Consider the following 19,422-nt stretch of genomic DNA (forward strand, 5'->3'; position numbering starts at 1 on the left):
GCAGAGATTTGGGCAGAGAGAAAGAGAGTGTGAGAGCATCCCTAACTGCCGTTGTTGCTATTTATAGCCAAGCCCTACTCCACAGTCCTGAGATGCTCTTCCACCTCCCACGTACAGACAGACAAATCAGCCTACACACACACACACACACACACACACACACACACACACACACACTAATGCATCGATCAAATAATTTGACATGCAGAAATACAGCGAGCACAGAAAGGTAGACTGGCTTTTGCACACAGCACAACCTGCCCACCAGAAGAAGAAAAATATATATCTATGAATGAATGAGAGGCAGAGCTCAGAGATAGTTGTTGTTTGGCAATCAAGGTCAGTTTTTACTTCATCAGGAGCTCTGCAATAATTCATCCTGTTTACCAGAGAGAGTGTTAGCAATAGAAAGAGGAACTGGGTGTGTGATTGGGGGGGGTTGTGGGGACTGTGGAGGGAGTATTTGTCCTCACAATAACTAGTTGTTTGTCTTGTCAAATTGTATGAAAGGAGCTTTGCAGAGAGGGAAGAGGGAGAGAGGGAGCAGCAGAGAAGAAGAAAAATAAATCCATGCCTTCTATTTTTTTTTCTTTATTTTTTTCTCCTTTCACTTCCTTCCAGGCTGAGTCACTGCTGGTGAGGAGGAAGGTCTGGAGAGGGAACGAGAGAGGAGGAGGAGGAGGTGGTGGAGGAGGAGGGGGAGAAGAAGAAGAAGGGAGGGAGGCAGGGAGATAAGCCACAACAGGAAGCAAAACGACACACACACGTACACATACACACCGCGTGTTTGTGTGTGTGTGTCTGAGAGAGAGACTGCGCGAACGAGAGGGTGAACGGGAAAGGAAGGGAGGGAGAGTGACGCGGAGACTGGGAGAGCCGGCCCCCCCCTCCTCTCCTCCTCTCCCTCTCTTTCTCTCCTCTCCTCCTCTCCTCCCCTCCTCCCTCTCTCTCTCTCTGTGGAGCAGGCGTGTAGCGGCATCAGACTCGGCGTGAAGGAACCATGAGCGATGTCACCATCGTTAGAGAGGGATGGCTCCAGAAACGGGGTAAGTACATCCAGTACTCTCTTCTTCTGCTGCCCTCCTCTCTGCCTCTCTTTTCTCTCCTCTTCTTCTCTGCCTCTTGTCTAGACTGAGGGCCTGGCCGTGCCTGTCCACATGTGCCGGTGGGAGGATGTGAGTGTTTGCGATTGTGTGTGTGTGTGTGTGTGTGTGTGTGTGTGTGTGTGTGTGTGTGTGTGTGTGTGTGTGTGTGTGTGATCACATGGATGTCTGATTATCTAGTGTGCGAGTGTATATGTGTTTGCCCTCACAGGGATGTGTCTCTTTATTATAAGCTTGGCTGGCTGTTTGTTTGCTTAGCCTCTGTGTGCTTCAGTCAGGTCTAAAAAAGAGTGTGTGCATGGGAATGTGCATGTATTTGTATGCACAAGTGTGTGCAGTTAATAACATGTACCAGGCCTGTGGTCACTGCTTGTGCATACTGTTCTGTCAGGGCAGCATGTCTTATAGTCTGTGAAATCAAGTTAGTTGTCCCTCTGAGGTATTATTTAACATAGTAGTGTCTTAAGTTCATAGGGAATTCTGAATGGTGTTAAGAGTCATATGACACATGTTTGAGTGGTTAGTTGGGGTGGAGTCGAGGGGGGGTACTGACAACACATCCTGTTTACAGCTTAAATAAGAAAAAGAGGAATGAGTAATAGTGGAAAAGCAGCAAAGATAGTAGGCCTACTTCCCTTTTCTTAGACACTCATTGCTTATGATCAGTGAGCAGTTGCTGCAACAGGTGAACTGTCATTTGTTGCTGGGTCAAAGTGACCCAAAAACACTCACAAAGTGGTACAGATTTCTCTGTGGCTCTGTGACAACTGCAGCACTTTCTGTAATGCCCTTCAGGACTTTTTATTATTTTTTTTAACATACTGAACATTGTCCCCAAAGCTACAATTTCATGGGGTTGTGTGTCTGCTGGTGCTGATTCCTTCTGGTGAAAATCTGTGTTTGTGTGTTTTTAGAGAGAGAGCTTCAGGGGTAGAACAAGGGGGATTTCCAGACTTTTAGGCCAATGAGCATCATCCTCCTGACTATGTGATGGTGTCTAGGAATGTGTAACACAAACTGTTGAACAGGAAGTGACATGAATACACAACAGACAGCAGGCTTCTGGGTAATGTAGGCTAACACTGAGGCACAGCAGGAGAATATGTTGGACACTGCATGAAGTGGATGCTCTCTCTCTCACACACACACACACACACACACACACACACACACACACACACACACACACACACACACACACACACACACACACGTACATGCACAAATGCAGTGCACAGTCTTTTACTGCTTAAGTAGAGGGGAGGATCTACGTGTGCCAGCATGCCAGTGTGATCCTCAGACGGTAGTCTGTGCATATTAAGAGGAACACATCACCCCCAGTCACGACGCAGCGCTACCAGTGTTCGTCAGTGTGTGAGAGAGAAAGAGATAGAGGTTGTGGGGAAGGGGAGGGGGGTTTGTTTGTGTCAGGAATATGAATGTTTGTCTGCATCATATGCTAAATCTTTGTCTGTATTTGTGTGTGTTGAGAGGAGCAGGGTCGGGGTGCTGACTCACTGTCCAGGTCGTGATACAGCAAAGACTGCAGTCTTAGTCATTAGACAGCTTTTTACTGAAAGGAAACAGCAAGAGAGATAGAGAAAGGTAGTGAAATGTAGACACACACACACACACACACACACACACACACACACAAACATTTTGTACTCACCAGATTACATTTAGTTGTGTTTGGACTATCTGGGAGGTACTGCACTTTCTAACTCTTCTTCAAATGATGCAGATAGTTTGGCTTTGAATTGAGTGACACGAAAACAGAGACATGGAAAGAGAAACTGAGAGACTGAATGAGTTGAAGATTAGAAGGAGAGACTACTGTAATAGATGGGAAGAGAACAAAGGAAAAAGTGTGCAGTTGATCTCTGTATTAAAGACAGATTTTGATGTGCTTCTTATATGTCTTTAATTAAGTCAATCATAAAAAATATTTTCATAAAGTGAGTGTAACACGAGTACCTTAAATATCTGGTCAGACTTCTTGTGTATTGATTTAGGTGAGTGCTGATGTATCAAACTCTTTTCATGTCAGTAATGGGATAAGTCAGGGTAGTATGTTATCTTCATTCTTGTTTGTATGTGCAGGTAAAAGTTTGTTAAAACAGGTTGTGGTTGGGTAATCCTATAATTAATCATCTTGTGTTAGATTAATTGGTTATACTTTCTTTCTGCAGTACTCGTATACAACAGCTGTTAAGTATATGCTTCCAATATGGTGCAATTTTGCCGCCAAATAAAATAATGAAATGGTAATTATATAAAACAGTAGAGAAAATGTTTTTAGTTTTTGTGTTCTTCTTATGCAGAGACTGTCTTAAAGTAAACAGTCGAGTCAGATATGTTAGTCATCATTTTTATAAACAACTTAATGCACGAAAGAGATTTACGTTGACATTATCGTAAATTGTAATCTCAGGGCAACACACTTCTACATAAATTTCATGTGTGCTCTGCTGAAGTGAAGGTCTGGCCGTTCAGGACTTTGTGTATGCTGCTGTTCGGTTTACAGCTCACCTTTGGTTTTATAAAAAAGAGCTGTATCCATAGACTTGTGTGTGTACTACGATGCTTTAAGCAATAATCTTAAATGTAAATACATATAATAATATATGTAAATATGTATACAGTATACATAAGTTGAAAAATTGTTAATGGCTGCAGAGTTGTGGCAACTCAAGTGTCGTTTATTTTACCATGATGTGACCAGAGTGGGTAATTGACAGTGGTGATGAGGGTTTCATGAGATGGTTGATTTGAATGTTCCTAAGAAATGTTTTGATCTTTTTTACTCTTAATATTTTGCTGTCTGACTAATGGGTGGGTAATAAAATGATTTCATAGGAAGAAAGCATTTCCCATTCATAGAACAAAGTATCAGTGATGCACCCTCATGGGGACACTCGCCTTCCTGCATGTTTTATGAAGGAACTGAGTGTGTGTGTGTGTGTATGTGTCTGTGAGAGTGTTTGTGTCTTGCTTTTGTGCGACAAGCCACAAACCATTAGAATAATTGGTCAAACATGACAGATGTGTGCAGCTCGGTGCCACACACAGTAGACTCTGATCAACTTACACATGTCAGTGGATGCTTATCACTGGCAGTTGTGGGTATACGTGTCGTCCTCAGTAAACACTGTATGTCCAACAGCAATGGCTTCGGCAGTATAGAAGTCATAATTTTGTAGATTAAACATAGAGTATAACATGCAATTTCTGATCCTCAGTAAGTGGCCTGAAGCTGTTTACGTTTAGAGTATTTAAGACTATCAATAGGAAACGGAATTAAAGAAGTAAGGAAAGATTTTCCTTATTTTGGCTTCTGATTTAAAATCTAACAATCTACAAGCTCAATGTTCTTTCTTTTTGACTCCTCCTTCCTTTTTCCATTCCTTTTATTCATCAGTCAATCAGTCAGTCCAACTGAAAGTGCTTCACAGACATTATAAAAGATGGATAAGAAAGACAACACAAAACCATGATAGATTAGAACAGACAACATGGTTTCAAGTAAGTGCATGTGTATAACCATAGCATAAAAAGAAACATTTCTGCCTCAAAGATCGATCATCACCAGCACCAAATTGTTATCTAGGAACACAAAGACAAACCTCAGGAACATCAGCTGTGAAAAGAACAGTACAGTATGTCCTCGGATGGCCGAGCCTTTCACTTTCACTACCATGGCGATTATTTCCTTCCTCCACTCATTAAAGCAGAGGACAGACTGTGTTCGACTGCATCACCACTTTGTCTTTATAAAATAAGGAACCGTGGATGTAAAATAAAGCCATCAGATTTGTAGGTTAATCAAAAATAAGCAGTGTTTGGACATTTGTTGTTCTTTTCTTAGTGATAGAGAATAAAAATCTGATGGATAGATTTGAGCTACAGGTGTTGCTTTGGAAGTACATTGTGTTGTGTTGGAGGGTGAAAATCAGATGTTGCTCTCCTTTTATTTGACAGAAGTTATTAAGCTTTTCTTTTCTTTTTAAAAAAAATTCCACCTTAAAAATCTGAATCTGAAGTTAATGTCCGCCCAGGCCAGGAGTTTACCTTCTGTCAGCTCTTGTGAGGCCACAGAGGTCACAGTCAGCCACTGTAGTCGAGGATACTGTTACCTCCACCAGCATCATCCCACACAGTAGTCAGCACAACAGATGGTCAAGAGGGAGGAGAGGAGGAGAAACACTGAAAGAGAGAAACAGGGAGAACACCATCTTTTCTTTGACAGTTTCTGGCCTCCAGAGGTGTTTCTCTCCTAAAGCTACTAATCAGATGAGATTCGGCTGTGTCAAAGTCTCGTTACTGACTCAATCAATGATTCCTCCTCAGCACTCACCCATAAGTTAAAGTCAAGTGGATGTGAATACTCTTCCTTTTACAGTTGTGTTATTTGGTTGCTTCGTGCATCTTAAAGAATGTAAGCTATCTAAAAATAAATAAAGACAAATATAACTTGGCCTATGTAGTGAAATCACAAGTTTTGATGATGGATTGTAGTTATATTATGCTGTTATTCCCTAATTCATCTACTAAGATAGGCCAACTGTAAAACCAAGTCTTACATATATGTTTTATACAATTACAAATACTTACTTAGTTCAAGCTTAAAATAAATATTTGAAGTATTTGAATTCTGAAGTCCTATAATCGCATGTGAAGCTGCCATGCCGGTACTTTAACAAAGTAGAAATTCCTCTACAAATAACCTCCCAAACTTTGTCAAACACAGAGGTCATCCAATAATATTCGAATCAGCATCTCAGTAACTGGGTGTTGTATTTTATTTCACAAAGATTACTCTTTGTTCTTCCTCTGTCAGTATCAAGAATTCTGGTGGTGCAGTGGAAATTATTATTGATTTCTTCGACAGCATTTTGGTTAAAAATTCAAGCGGCTCATGTGGACTACGGGTACATTCATATTGACATGATTTTGTATTGGACATCATGCCGTTTTAGATTACATTGCTGCATCCCACACAGTGACAATGTTCTGCAAGCCTTACTGTGGCTCTGTTAGAGCTTTTTCACTCTTTTCCTCCATATCTTTACATTGTTTATATGCACATCACATCCAGAATATGTTGAGTCCTGGTCATAGTATGGATCTTTGCATATTACTTCAATATAGAGACAGTCAGGAAGTGGCTTCATTAGATATTCAATGTCTGGTCACTTAATGCATCTTTGCACAATCATATGATAAACATGCTGCAAAGTGAAGTAACACACCTGTCCTCTTTATTGTTTCCTTTGGGAGCTGTTTTAGCTATACTGTATACGTTCGACTGCTGTGAGGTTCATTGGGTGCAGTGCAGTGAGGCAGCCATCTTGGCTCAGTGAGTTCAGTGAGTTCAATGTTGCTGGAGGCTGGCTGGCTGGCTGGATCAGGTGGCAGTGCCAGATCTCTGATATCAATCACCAGCCGCTGCTGCCGCTGCCGCTGCCGCCACCACTGTCTGCTGCGTCGCCCTTCTCCTCTCCTCTCCTCTCCTCTCCTCTCCTCTCCTCTCCTCTCCTCTCCTCTCAGCCTGTCAACACAACTCACCCCTTTTTATTGCAATTCACGCTCCCTTTCTCTCTGTCTGTCCCTGTATCTCCTTCCATCGCACTCCTCTTTCCATCCCCTCTGTTTCTTAAACTCACTTGCATATACAGGGCAGTAGCAGACAGGCAGACAGTGCAGGCTTTGTTATGAATGGCATCCTCTTGCACATCCGGAGGAAGTGTACGCTCCAGTGTGGCTTTACAAACTGTCTCCATTGTCCTAAGAATGACTCATTCTACACTGCAGAGAATGGCAGTCAGCCAGACAGTCAGACAGACAGACAGCACATTGCAAACAGACAGACTAGTCTGCAGAGCCTACAGACAAGCAGCACAGGAAAGACAGGCAGAGAGACCGATGGTTTGTGACAGACACAGCCAGCATAGGACACAAGCAGATAACTTGCCAATACAGAAGAGACCTGCAACTAGCGGGTACAGACACAGACTGAAAGGCAGATGGGTAACATACACACAGACAAGCAGCAGAGAGTGTGTCACCTTTGTTTTCAGTCTGAATAGGATATTTTTTGTTTGAATTGAGAGACTAAACCTTGAAATATCACTCTAAATTCCACTAGGCAGGAGTTTTACGTAATAGTACACCTGTCTCATCTGATACAGTCACACATTCAGGCTACAACAGAGGAGAATGTCTTATCTGGTTCTATTTGTAGGAAATCTGCAGGATTCAACAAGCTCTCTTAAATGCACAAATTTGTCATAACTCACCTGTTTCACCCTGATAAATGCCACCTGTTCATGAGTAGGTGCATGTTGATATGAGATGAGGTATGAGCATAATTGACAAACCTCAAGTTGCCATATAAATTTATTCTGCCCCATTTGTGGGTGAATTTTATTCGCAAAAATGTGACAAAAGAGTAAAAAGAAATCATTTCATGCCTTAGAGCTAAAGGTCCTGCTTTCTGAAGTGTGCAGACAAATACATGAAAAATGTATCAGAAGTCAGGGACTTGAAACAATAAGAAAATATTAAGATAGCTGCCACTGACGTGTCATTAGAGCAGTATTTTCAATGTGATAGAAATAAAGCACAAAAAAAGATAGTGAAAACTGCAGATTTTCTGAAATCACTTGTAGGGTCCATTAAAGAAGGAATTATGAGCGGTTCTTGCATGAGCCCCAGTGTGTTTGAGTTACTTTGATTTGACATTGACTATGTTTTTCCAGTTGTCTTATGACACTTTGCCAATGCAGTAGAAGTCTTCTGTATTAAATGTTTAGAATTTTCAATAAACTTGTATGCACTCAGAGAAGTTCAGAAACATACAATATAATAATGTGCAATTTCTGATCCACAGTAAGTGGCTGGATGCTGTGTAACTCTGCAAACTCAGACAGTCAATAGGATCAGCAGTAAGTGGTAGGAAGAATCCTTGCAAAGGCAACACAAAACAAGAGAGATGCATTAATGGATGGTTGAGTGAATGAATATATAGTGAGGCAGTCATGTATTAATGAATGAATGGATCAATGAATGGAGTGCTGATCACTGCAGAGAGAAAACTTGGATAGAAGAAGAGAGAAGGGTTGACGGAAGGAAAGGTTGAGTAATGGGATTAGTTTGTTGCTCAGGATCATTAAAGTGCTGACCTCGAACATTTGATCAATTAGGATGGATGTGTGCACATGCATTAACACATATACACTGTACTACACTATTATTATTGGTATTAGTATTTAAATGAAAACATTTGGAATTTCAGTTTCACTTATTGAAATGTATTTAACTGCTATACTTTCACACTTTATGCTATGATGAGTGTGTTCTCAAGCAGAGTTTGGATTCAACATACTGTATATCATCTGCTGATAATGAATAAACAAGTAAATGAAAATAGTAAAGAAGGAAGTTGTTGCAAGTTGAAACAGATTTATAGTTCACCTCTTTTTTGTAATTTAAACTAAACTTAGTAGAACTTTTAGTTTTTTCTGTTTGTAAAACCGAAACATACAGATTTATTTAATATTCATATAAATATTTGTTTATTATTTTTACCAAAGACGGATCTCCTGCTTTTAGTCAATTCTTAACTTTTTTTTTTTTGTCATTTAATTTTAATTATTTACTCTCTGCTTTTTTATCTTTCTATTACTTACACTTTATCATCTTTGGGTACTGTTGTATGATCACTGCCTCTGCTGCTGTATTTAATTTATTCGTGGTCCTTGTTTGATTGTTTGTTTATATATATATATATATATATATATATATATATATATATATATATATATATATATATATATATATATATATATATATATATATATATATATATATATATATATATATATATATATATATATATATATATATATGTATGTATGTTTAATGTATACTTTTAAGTATGCTTAAGTATGCACTGGGGCACTTTATGCCCAAGACAAATTTCCCTGAAGTATATCTTATCTTATATCTTATCTTATGTTAATTTGCCCAAATGAAATGGAACATAGATACATACAGTAAACTCAAAATCTCTTTGTCTATGAATTCCCATGAATTCTGGGATTCTCGCCCGCCTCAATTTTCTCATCAGCTGGTTTCTTGCCACCTCTTTTCTACAAGCAACTATTAAATGTTTCTCTAGTATCCCATGGCCCTTCATTGGCTTCAGCAACTCTGTCCTCAATTGACAAAGCATTGTGGGTTTAAGCTGAAACCTGATTCTATGTTTAAGTGTGCTAGACGCACAGATTAGACCAGAAGGGTAGTGTGTAGTCCAACATCTCCAGGTAACGTGGGCTTGTTGGAGTAGGCTTTGGGCTGATTAGAGGAGGCAGGTTAGAGTGGGGGTTGGTTTGGCTGATTTAGGCCAACAGATTAGTGCCTAGTGGCTAACGGCTAGTATAAGTGCTGGCTGGCAGGAGAAGGACCCCAGAGTTTGTGTGACCATTTGGCCTTCTGTTGCCACTTAGACTTTTCTTTTGTTGCCCAAGTCTATAAAATATTGACACATACATTTCCTTTAGCTACTTTTTACTAAAACATTGTTTTTTGAAAGCAGTGGAAGAAAAGTGTATTTTTGGGAAATACTGTTAAGAGTGACTTGTAGAGCTCTGTCCCAAACTTCTGTTTCTCCAGTATCGGGCATTAAAGATCATCAAATCTACTCTTTTGGATCCATAATAAATAATCAAATAGCACAATCTCAAAGTTTGTTTTAGATATTTTAAGCTGTTAAGTATACATCAGTTTTTGCTTGCCAAAGTTGACGGAAAGGTTGCAATGCCACTAATTCTTCATAATCAAATGATGCTGGTTAAAATTTACCACATATGTCAGTAACAATACTCTCCAGATTTATAGTGTGATGTTGAGTCACTATGTTCATGATTCAGAGATATTGACTAATTGCTGTTTCTCCACACTTGGTTTATCTTGTTAAACGTAGATAATTGTAGAACAACATTAAGCTTTTTCCTACGTCTTTGTTTTTGGCACAGACAAAGTGGTTGTGAACAGGGTCAGGAACACCACACATACTGGTTGGAAGTGGTCTACATCTGGTTGCCAAGGGCAACTGGACAGCCATTGCTGCCCTGAAACATTAGTTACATCCTTGATGCCTTTTCTGCTCTTCTTTGTTGCTGCTGTAGCACAAAACTCTGTGTTGCCTAATTTATAAAATGTAACACCAGTTCTAGACAGCAACCTCTGTTGCATAAAGTTATGTGGAGACACTTAGAGTTTCTGAATCAATTACCCTGTCTGATTGATGTCAGATAGGACGCAGTGATCACTAATGTACTGTAAAGTGGTGTCACTTACTTAAGTTTACAGTTGGTCCACTCCTTACCTTACATATCAGTTGAGCATAGATGAGCAGAGATTTGGGCATCTCTTAACCACTGTTATTGGATCATTGTGGTTGTTTGTGTGAAACAATAGATGAGTGTACTGTTGTGGTTGTCTGAGAAAAACCTCTTAGACAAAACAAATAACAGCTCAATATGATTCGACATTGACTGGTACCAATCCAAAATCTAATTTTCTACATCATTAAAACAGTGACTGCCTTAATCTTAATTGATACACCACATTAAAACATTTGTTAAAGATGCAAAGCATTAATTTTAAAGGTCACTATATTTCAAATGACTGTGTTATTGAAAGTCAGACTTGGATCAAAATAATAAAGCCTCTTCACATGTTTTGGGTGCAGCAGTGCCCTGGGTAAGTTTAGAGCCCTGCAGAGTTGATGAATGTAGTTGAATTAATGGGTTAGCAACAGGTCAGTATGTTGGCTAGTGTATAGTGCCAGTGTAGCCATAACATTACTGTCACACTGACACAGACCTGGTAAAATCCGTTTTTGAGTATACTATATATGGCACTTCTGCGTCATCCAGACGTGAGGTAAAGGTACAGTAAGCTTGTTTCCTGTGACAGCCTGTCGAAACAGTGTGGTCACTTTGGTCACAGCGGAATATAAATGGCTACTGTGGGCGGCACTGGGTGGGTTTAGTTTCAGTTTGTTCCTCCTGTCTCGGTACAGTTGGCTGTTATGCCTGACTTTATAGTTGAGCTGCATGCTGATGTCACAGTGGCCAGGTTAAAGGGACAGTCAGTCTATTTATATCTTCCCACCTGTAATCTGTCTCTGACAGGATTAACTAAGCCACTAGCTGCAGCCTGCTGTGCCACACAGACACACTGAAAATGTGAGCCATGAATAAATACATGCATTCACAAAGATGTACGGTGTGTACAATTTTTAAACAGCTAGAAAATGTGACGCTATGTGATGATGTCAAGTGCTTTTTTTCTACTTGTGTGCATTTGCTCGCGTGCACGTCTTTTAGAGTCTCACTTATTTAGCCCAATAAAAACCGAGAGGAAGGATAGACCAAACAGTGACAGAATTTTTTATCCTCCCTCAGCCTCCCTCTGTCTCTGGTTGCCAATCTCCAGTCATTAATTAGCTCTCCATGATAAAATTTCCCGTTCCCACTCTGACACTGGTGTAGAGCAGTGGTAATCATGTCAGCAAGGCTTGGCTCAATGTTCTGAAGGGGCTAAATGTCCCCCATATGGTCCACTGACTGGGGCCCACTCCTCACCAAGCTCTCATTAAACTAGTGCTTAATATACCAAGGTAAAGAGGGAAACACACACACACACACACACACACACACACACACACACACACAGCACACACACACACACACACAAACACACACATATGCATACACTCAGCTGTATGAAACAAATCAAGACATCTGACAGGGTATTGGACACAAAGAGACAGGAGGACAAGGAGATGGTGTTTGTTCCTGTGTTTGTGTGTGCATGTGGTGTGTGTGTATGTTTTGAGAGACTGATGCTGTACAATTGTTGACTTGCCATCTGTCATCAAGAAAAGACTTCTATCTTTGTGTGTGCGTGCGTGCGTGCGTGCGTGCGTGCGTGTGTGTGTGTGCGCATACAGAGGAAAGATGAGACGGAAAAGAAAGAAAGAAACGGTGAGTGAGGTGCAGATGTCTCACAGCACAGCGGCTGGAACATGAGGTTCAACGGCAGACTGCTGCATGAGAGGAGGTGGAGGGGGAGAACGGAGAAGAAAAGAGGACGAACATCTGCCATATTCAGATATTGCTCAGTGGTTTGAGTGTTTCCACACAATATCTCAAGTTTGAATAGACCTGGGAAACGGCCTGCTCATTAAATATCTTGCAGGGCTAGACAGGCAAATTCCGAGAGCACCGATGTTATTGGGGATTTCACATACATTATATTCTCCTGTATGTCTTACCAATAATGCAGAGGCAGAGATTTTAGTTTCTTTTCTCTTAAGAAGTTAGCAGTACTTATCATGAAGAGAGTCTAGTTTTTAGGCATGTATTGCCTAAATCAGTTTTAATAGATCTTTTATTAATGTTCTTTTAAAATAATCTTAAAATTCTCTTGTAAAAAAAACCCTTTATTTTTAATAAGATAATTGAGAAACACCTGGCATCTTAGTGTTCTTAATAGAGCTGCAACATTTAGTCGATTAATCAATCGATAGTTGAATAATAGTTTTAGTCTTTTTTTTTTTAAGCAAAACCAAAAACTAGTTACAGCTTCCCAAAATTGAGGATTTAAAACTTTTCTGTGTCAGACAGGATAGTAAACTGAGTATTTTTTTAGTTAGTTGCAGCACAAGTTCTTGAGCAAGGCACAGAGTCCTTACCTCTAGTGGAGCTGGTCTGTGGGATCATCTTGTCCCACAGACATCAATTAATTCTCAATTTACTGTAATTGATCTTAAACATCATAATGGATCCCAAATACTGAATTTAGTCCAAACAAGTTGTTTTATTTTCAGTCCCTTGTGTAAGATGTATGATATGTGACTTATTTTTTGTATAAAATGCAACTAACATGAAAATAATACTTGTGATCTAAGTTAAATAAGGATATAAGATATATTAATTTATTTTTAGCAAAGTATTTGACATATTAGGGTATACATAGGGTACACATAAATTGTCATCTTTGTTTCTTTTGAATGGCCTCAGAGCCTCAAGTGCCTGATGTCGGCCAGCTGAGGTGGACATGTTGTCAAAAACAGCCTCTTAGACGGACAGACGGACAGACATCACAACATGACAAACACCAGCTCTCAGGGAAGCACAGAGAAGTGTTTGTCTGAGACGGACTGTTATATAGAGCTGTCTGTCACCTCAGAGTGTGACAGACAGACTGTTGCAATCACACTGTGTTGTTGTTAGTCCAAATTCACTCTGCCATAGTTCATGAAGTTACAAAGTGTGATGCATCTTTTAAACAACAGTCACACGGGGATACAAATAGATCTTTTATTGGACAATGTTTTGGTAAACTGTCCTCGTTAGACATCGGGGATTTTTAGCAGCACATGAGCCAAAACAAATATGATTCCAGTCTCTGTAACTTAGTCATGTTTGTTATGCACGATGGAGCATGACTGATTGTGAGAAAATCAGTTGAGGCTGTGTTTTCCCCTTGCGTCATTTTGTTATGTTGGGCTTTACAAGCATGATTAACTGCGGGCCATCACATGTCTCCTTATATCCATATAACTGCAATTAATCCGGATATGACCACGTTAACTCTCTAAACGGAGCCTATGCTTGAAATCGCTTGAAATGAAGTGATATAGGTATCACATTGTAGTTACTTGGAGGCATCACTCTCACCTGTCCACAAACAAAAGTTAAGGAGGAAGCAGTTCAGAGTTTGAGTCAAACTAACTCCACATTTTGTCAATGTGGATGCTTCCTGATGGACAGATGGGCATACACTCGAGCAGGTGGAGAGACGGACAGAGAGACAGGTAGCCTGGCAGGACAGAGGGGAGTGTAGAGAGCAGCAGTTAGTGAGGTGGAGAGCACTTAGTATCGGCCCTTCAGTACAACACATGAATGGAACCTTTAGACTGAGGCACGGCTGGACTGGTGTGCGTGTGCATATGCGTGTGTGTGTGTGTGTGCAGGGTGTTAAGGGTGGGGGGTGTACTTGACAGTACTTGGGGTATGGTACTTGAGTGTTTACTCTTGCCTGCTGGGCTGGGCTTTTCGTACTCTACTGTGTGTGTGTGTGTGTTGACAGTATAGTGTGTGTGTATGCATGTGTATAAGTTTACAGGCAGACAGGGAGACCTATAGTACAATGCTTCGCAGCTTTAGGAAAAGAGGGGGCTTCACAAAAGAGCAGGGGGCCTTACATTGCACACACACACACACATGCATGCACGCGTAACGCCAGCTGCCGCCCACAGCCCCAGCCCAGCATTTCTGAATAAATAATACAGAGCCAACCACTCTGGAATAATAGCGACTTACACACACACACACACACACACAAACATGCACACACACTTACATGCACAAAGCTTTGCACCTGTTCACCACTGCTCAACTGGACAGGGTTGGGCCGGTTAAAGTCCCACCCAGCCTGTTTTAAGCACACACACTGACACACACACACACACGCACACACACGCACACACACGCACGCACGCACGCACGCACGCACGCACGCACGCACGCACGCACGCACACACTCCTTGTCTGTTGTAAGCAACAGTTGGACAGCTGTGTCTGTCTCCTGATCCTCCCCGTCTTATTCTGATCGACAGCTATTCTCATTGACTGATTGGTCCAGCTGCCTTACTCTCTGCCTGTGATTGGATGGTTTTTCCGCCCAATGAGGGGGCGAGACAGAATAAGAATTTGAATGTGAATGTCAGATTTAAATGTGGAAACTTCAGAGGAACCTGCTCCACTGTGCCATTATGAATGCACCATAAGAACATAAGAATAAAGTTTTTTCATCAGCTGCCATTATTTTTAGCATTATTATAATAGTTATGGGAGTAAACATCTCCATACACATATATTCACCAGTAAACAATAGGTGACAGTTATTAGTACAAAGTCACACAAATTGTTCTATTTAAAAGGAAAAAAATTGTAAAAGATGACACTTTATGAGGCCCTACTGTTTTTTATAGATGTGCTGCGGATGTTAATGTAATTTCAGCTAATAGGTATATTTAAATGATAATATACAGTTTTTAAAATATAAATTCTATTTTATGTGAATGTCAATGATGTAAAATAAATTAGGAAATCAATGATGCCGACACACACAGTGCCGTCCAAAGGAGAGAAACAGAGAAGCAATATAGCAGCAATCAGTGCAATTTGATTAGCTTGCTCATTGGCTGTGTGTGCCTTTCCTAATCGCATTGGATATACTGCATTCTGAACACAAGCAGCATGGCATTCCTAATGTTATTGGCTCTTTGAATGCAAGGGCTTTTTGTACTGGTTAGCATGGATTGTATTTTTACCTTCTTGACATGCTTAAAGGCATCTTTTCAATGGCATGTTATGCCTCGGTAGCTGTTTGTGTATCTCTCTCTCTCTCTCTCTCTGTGTGTGTGTGTGTGGATGAATGTGTGAAGTGTAGAGGAAAAAGACCATCTCACTGAGCTGTGTGTAATATCCTAAATAGGGTTTATTACTATCTAAACATAAAGCTGAGTTTTTCCTTCTAGTTAATGATGTGTTTTACTGTATGACCACAGTATGTGCTAAACTTCCTGATCTGTAGCATATGACATCTATGTGTGCGTGTGTTTATAAGAGATTGGATCTGAAGACCAGTCTTGTTCCTTTTTCACTGTGTTAACATATAGAAAAAGGACGTTGACTTCCTTAGTTACATTTATTACTGTGAATCTACGTCATATAAACCACTCAGTTGGACAGATCTATAGAAAGTGGGCTGTTCTCACAGTAAAACCAAAAACAGAAGCCACTGCTAATATGTGGGGAAAAGAGTTGACTGAAGGCTGACCCGGCGTCGTGTACTGTGCAGGAGGTCACACTGGACCCAGGTGTGTCCTCTGCCACTAATGGTTCTGCTTCAGAGGGCCAGCTTCTGCACACAGAGGAACACAGAGCAGGAGATCAGCGAGAAGGGCAGAGGGGCAGCAACAAAAATCCTTTGAATTGTATTATTGAAAACTTGACTTTTATCGTTCAATTTTTAAAATTCAACAACTTCCTCAAGTACTTTATTCTTTGGTGTTACATGTCAATCCTTTGTTTTTGTTGGGTGTTGAAACAACACTCATTCGAGTCTCATTCTGCTTCAGAGAGCATTATTATTATTTAAAAAGAGGTGAAAGGTGACACAGTTTTGGTTTCTATCATTTTAGGACAAACCTTATACATGTCTAATGGTGTCACAACAAAACATGCCTACAAAATAAGTTCTAACTCTGTAGTTCAACCTGAGATTTGACATTTTCAGGACACATGATGGTCATGATCTCTTGTATTTAGCTTTGTGAAAGAGGTGTTTTTGTTAATAGATATTGATTGGACTAGACTCCACATATGAACTATATGTAGGCATTCTTAGATTAAGTGGTATACTCTTAAATATATAGGCATGGAGCTGATTGCTGGCAAACTTTGTGTCACACACCCAATTATTGGTGTGGTTAAGATAACCCACCGATTGATCCAAGACCAGTTCTTCTGTTATACACATCACTATGACTCTATGTACAGTTTGTCCACCTTTAGCACTTCCTGATGTGTTCACAGCTGTGTGCTGGTATGATAGATAATTGTAATGGCATAGAGGTAAAAGTGCTCTTCATTCACTTGCCCGTCTCTCCATTTACTTAATATCACAAGAACTGCAGGACTGCTGGATGTCAACCTTGAATCTCATATGTTGAAAATAAGGTAAAGTTAATTATATTTTCATGTGACAGAAAACAAGAATGAAGACAACATTTTTGTTGTAATGAAGATAGTAGTTACAGTAATGAATTAAGACAGTAAGCTTGTAGTCACTCTAGCTAAGTGACCTTCACCCACCCACTTTGTGTGTATGTGTGTGTCTTCATATGTGTGTGTGTGTGTGCGGGTGGGTGGGTGGGGGATAGAGAAGGGAGGGGAGACGGGGGTAGCTGGGTAGCTACAGCCTCCTATCTGGCACAGGTGGTGTTTAGCAGCAGCCCTCCAGCTAAGATGCTAATATGCTAACACCGCACTAATCCTAGGGTGCTTTAGGAAGCAACGGACCCTGCCTACCCACCAACAACACACGTGAACAGACACTTATGTACACACTCACACACACATACACACTCAGGCATCCAGATTTAAGCTCACTGAATACATTCATGCAGAAATACACACACTTACACCAACTCACACATTGCCCCCATCTATAAAAATATATACTTTATACTGTATACACGCACAGAAGTGCTTGTGGGGGGATTAGGACGAGAGGCGTCTTGGCTGCCGTGCATCTGTCAGTCACTCTCCAGCTCTGTATCAGCATCACAGCGGTGGCCATCATGCTCCAGGGAGCCACCACCATCTACTGGACTGCAGTGGTACTGCAGGAGAGGAAAAAAGGATATGATGATAATATACTATAGAAATTAAGGAACTAAACAAGGGATAATAGGCAGAAAAAAGATATTTTAGTTTTGTAATTTCCGCTTTTTTCCCCTTTATCTGCAATGTTGTGTTCACAGTATTGTTTCATGAATTTGAAAACAGGAATATCTTGAAAGTGTGTGTGTGCCCGCATGTGTCTATGTGTGTGTGTGTGTGTGAGTGTGTGTGTGTGCGCGCGCGCACGCCTCCTCCTCCTGTACCAGCTGGGGGAGCAGAGGGGCACCAGGGCAGCCTGTGTATGTGTATGTGTGCATCCAGCACAGCATACCAGGAGGTCCTGGCAGTGTGCAGCTGGCTGGGTAAAATCTCCTAGTGGCCCCCAAGGGATGGCCACACTCCCATGGGTTTCCACTCAGTCTGGCCGCTCTGTGACTGCCCTGCCCTGTCCCAGCTCTCTATCACTGTCTCTCTTTCATAGCCTTAACCGCGTACATTGAGGCCATGCTCTCTCTCCATCACTCAGTCTAAACCTGTATCTCTCACTCTCTCTCTGTCAGCCCTCTTCTTTCCCCCCATCCTTCACTCTAGCATCGTCTTTCCTCCAGGCTGCGTTTGCTTCTGTGTAGTTTCACTCCACAGATTGAGACAGAGGCTTGTACAATTATTCCAGCACTAAACCTTAAAACTCAAATGCAGCCCCAACTTCAAATTGAATTTAATTCTTTGATTCTTCAAAAAATGTCTCCCATATTATAGTGCTGTCTGATCATTTAAAAACTGGTAAACCTTCTGCACTTTTACGGTGATGGTGAATGTAGTTAAGGCACTCGTACACACAAACAGTAACACCAGTCCAGCCCCGATGTGGTAATGAGACTAATGCACTGTAAGTGGATTGTCTTTGAAGAGCCCGGATTCGCCTTAAGATGTCTGAGCAGACTGGAGTTAGAACTGCTGGGGTCGGGGTCACGCACACACCTCACGTATCTTCACAAAGACACACAACCACAGTGAAAGAGACGGTACAGATTGTGTATCAAGTATTTTTTTTATTTTTTTTAATCTCCCAGCACTGTAACTGTAAGTGTCCTGTGCGGCTCTTCAGCAGGCACGCTTGTTTGCTTCTTGCACTTAAAGACAGACTCTCAGACCGGTATCGTTCTTATCCCCTGTGCCTTCTCTGCTGCACACAACCGCCTCCCCTTTCCCCCACTTCCTTTGCCCTTAAGTTACCTGCCTGATGTTTATCCGATCTCTCTCCCTCCTCCTCCTCCTCCTCCTCCTCCTCCTCCTCCTCCTCTTCCTCCTCCTCCTCCTCCTCCTCCTCCTCACTATGTATTACTGCTTGTACTCAAGTATCAGCCGCTCATGCTCACATACACAAACCAATGAAAACCCATCTCCACACTGCTGTGTCCGGATATGTCTTGACCTTTATCAGTAAGGAGATCAGCTGAATCCCACCCATCAGTTTGACTGGTTCAGCCCTCCATACGGCTACGCTTTGCAGAGGTTTACATTTCATTGACATTTACTGAGAAACTAAGTATAGTTGTATGCTTACCCCATTGAAAATATACAGTACATGTGAAAAAAATTAGATACTTTAATGCAGTTTAGTCATGATAAGCCTAAAACTGATGATCGTTATATTGTTGATTAATTTGTCACTGCTTTTTTTTATTCATTGATTCATAGTCCAGTCAATAAAATGTGATTTTCAGTTGTCCAGGGCTGAAGGTGACTTCTTAGAAAATGCTTATTTTGTCCAAGCAACTGTCCACAATCCAAAGAGGTCCCATTTATAATGATGTGAGAGAAAGAGA

The 19,422-nt window shown here is 40.9% G+C and overlaps 1 protein-coding gene across 1 annotated transcript in view; it reads left to right on the forward strand.

Annotated features, from left to right (window-relative positions):
- Window positions 1-822: 822 nt before the first annotated feature.
- akt3a (v-akt murine thymoma viral oncogene homolog 3a) overlaps window positions 823-19,422 on the forward strand; it is a 45,699-nt gene continuing 27,099 nt past the window's right edge. Inside the window, exon 1 of the mRNA XM_062430050.1 lies at window positions 823-1,046. Within this exon, the coding sequence (XP_062286034.1) occupies window positions 1,001-1,046 (46 nt within the window). The 5' untranslated portion in view covers window positions 823-1,000. The remainder of the gene's footprint in view (window positions 1,047-19,422) is intronic.

Source organism: Scomber scombrus, chromosome 12, assembly GCF_963691925.1.
Source record: "Scomber scombrus chromosome 12, fScoSco1.1, whole genome shotgun sequence".
Classification (NCBI taxonomy): domain Eukaryota; kingdom Metazoa; phylum Chordata; class Actinopteri; order Scombriformes; family Scombridae; genus Scomber; species Scomber scombrus.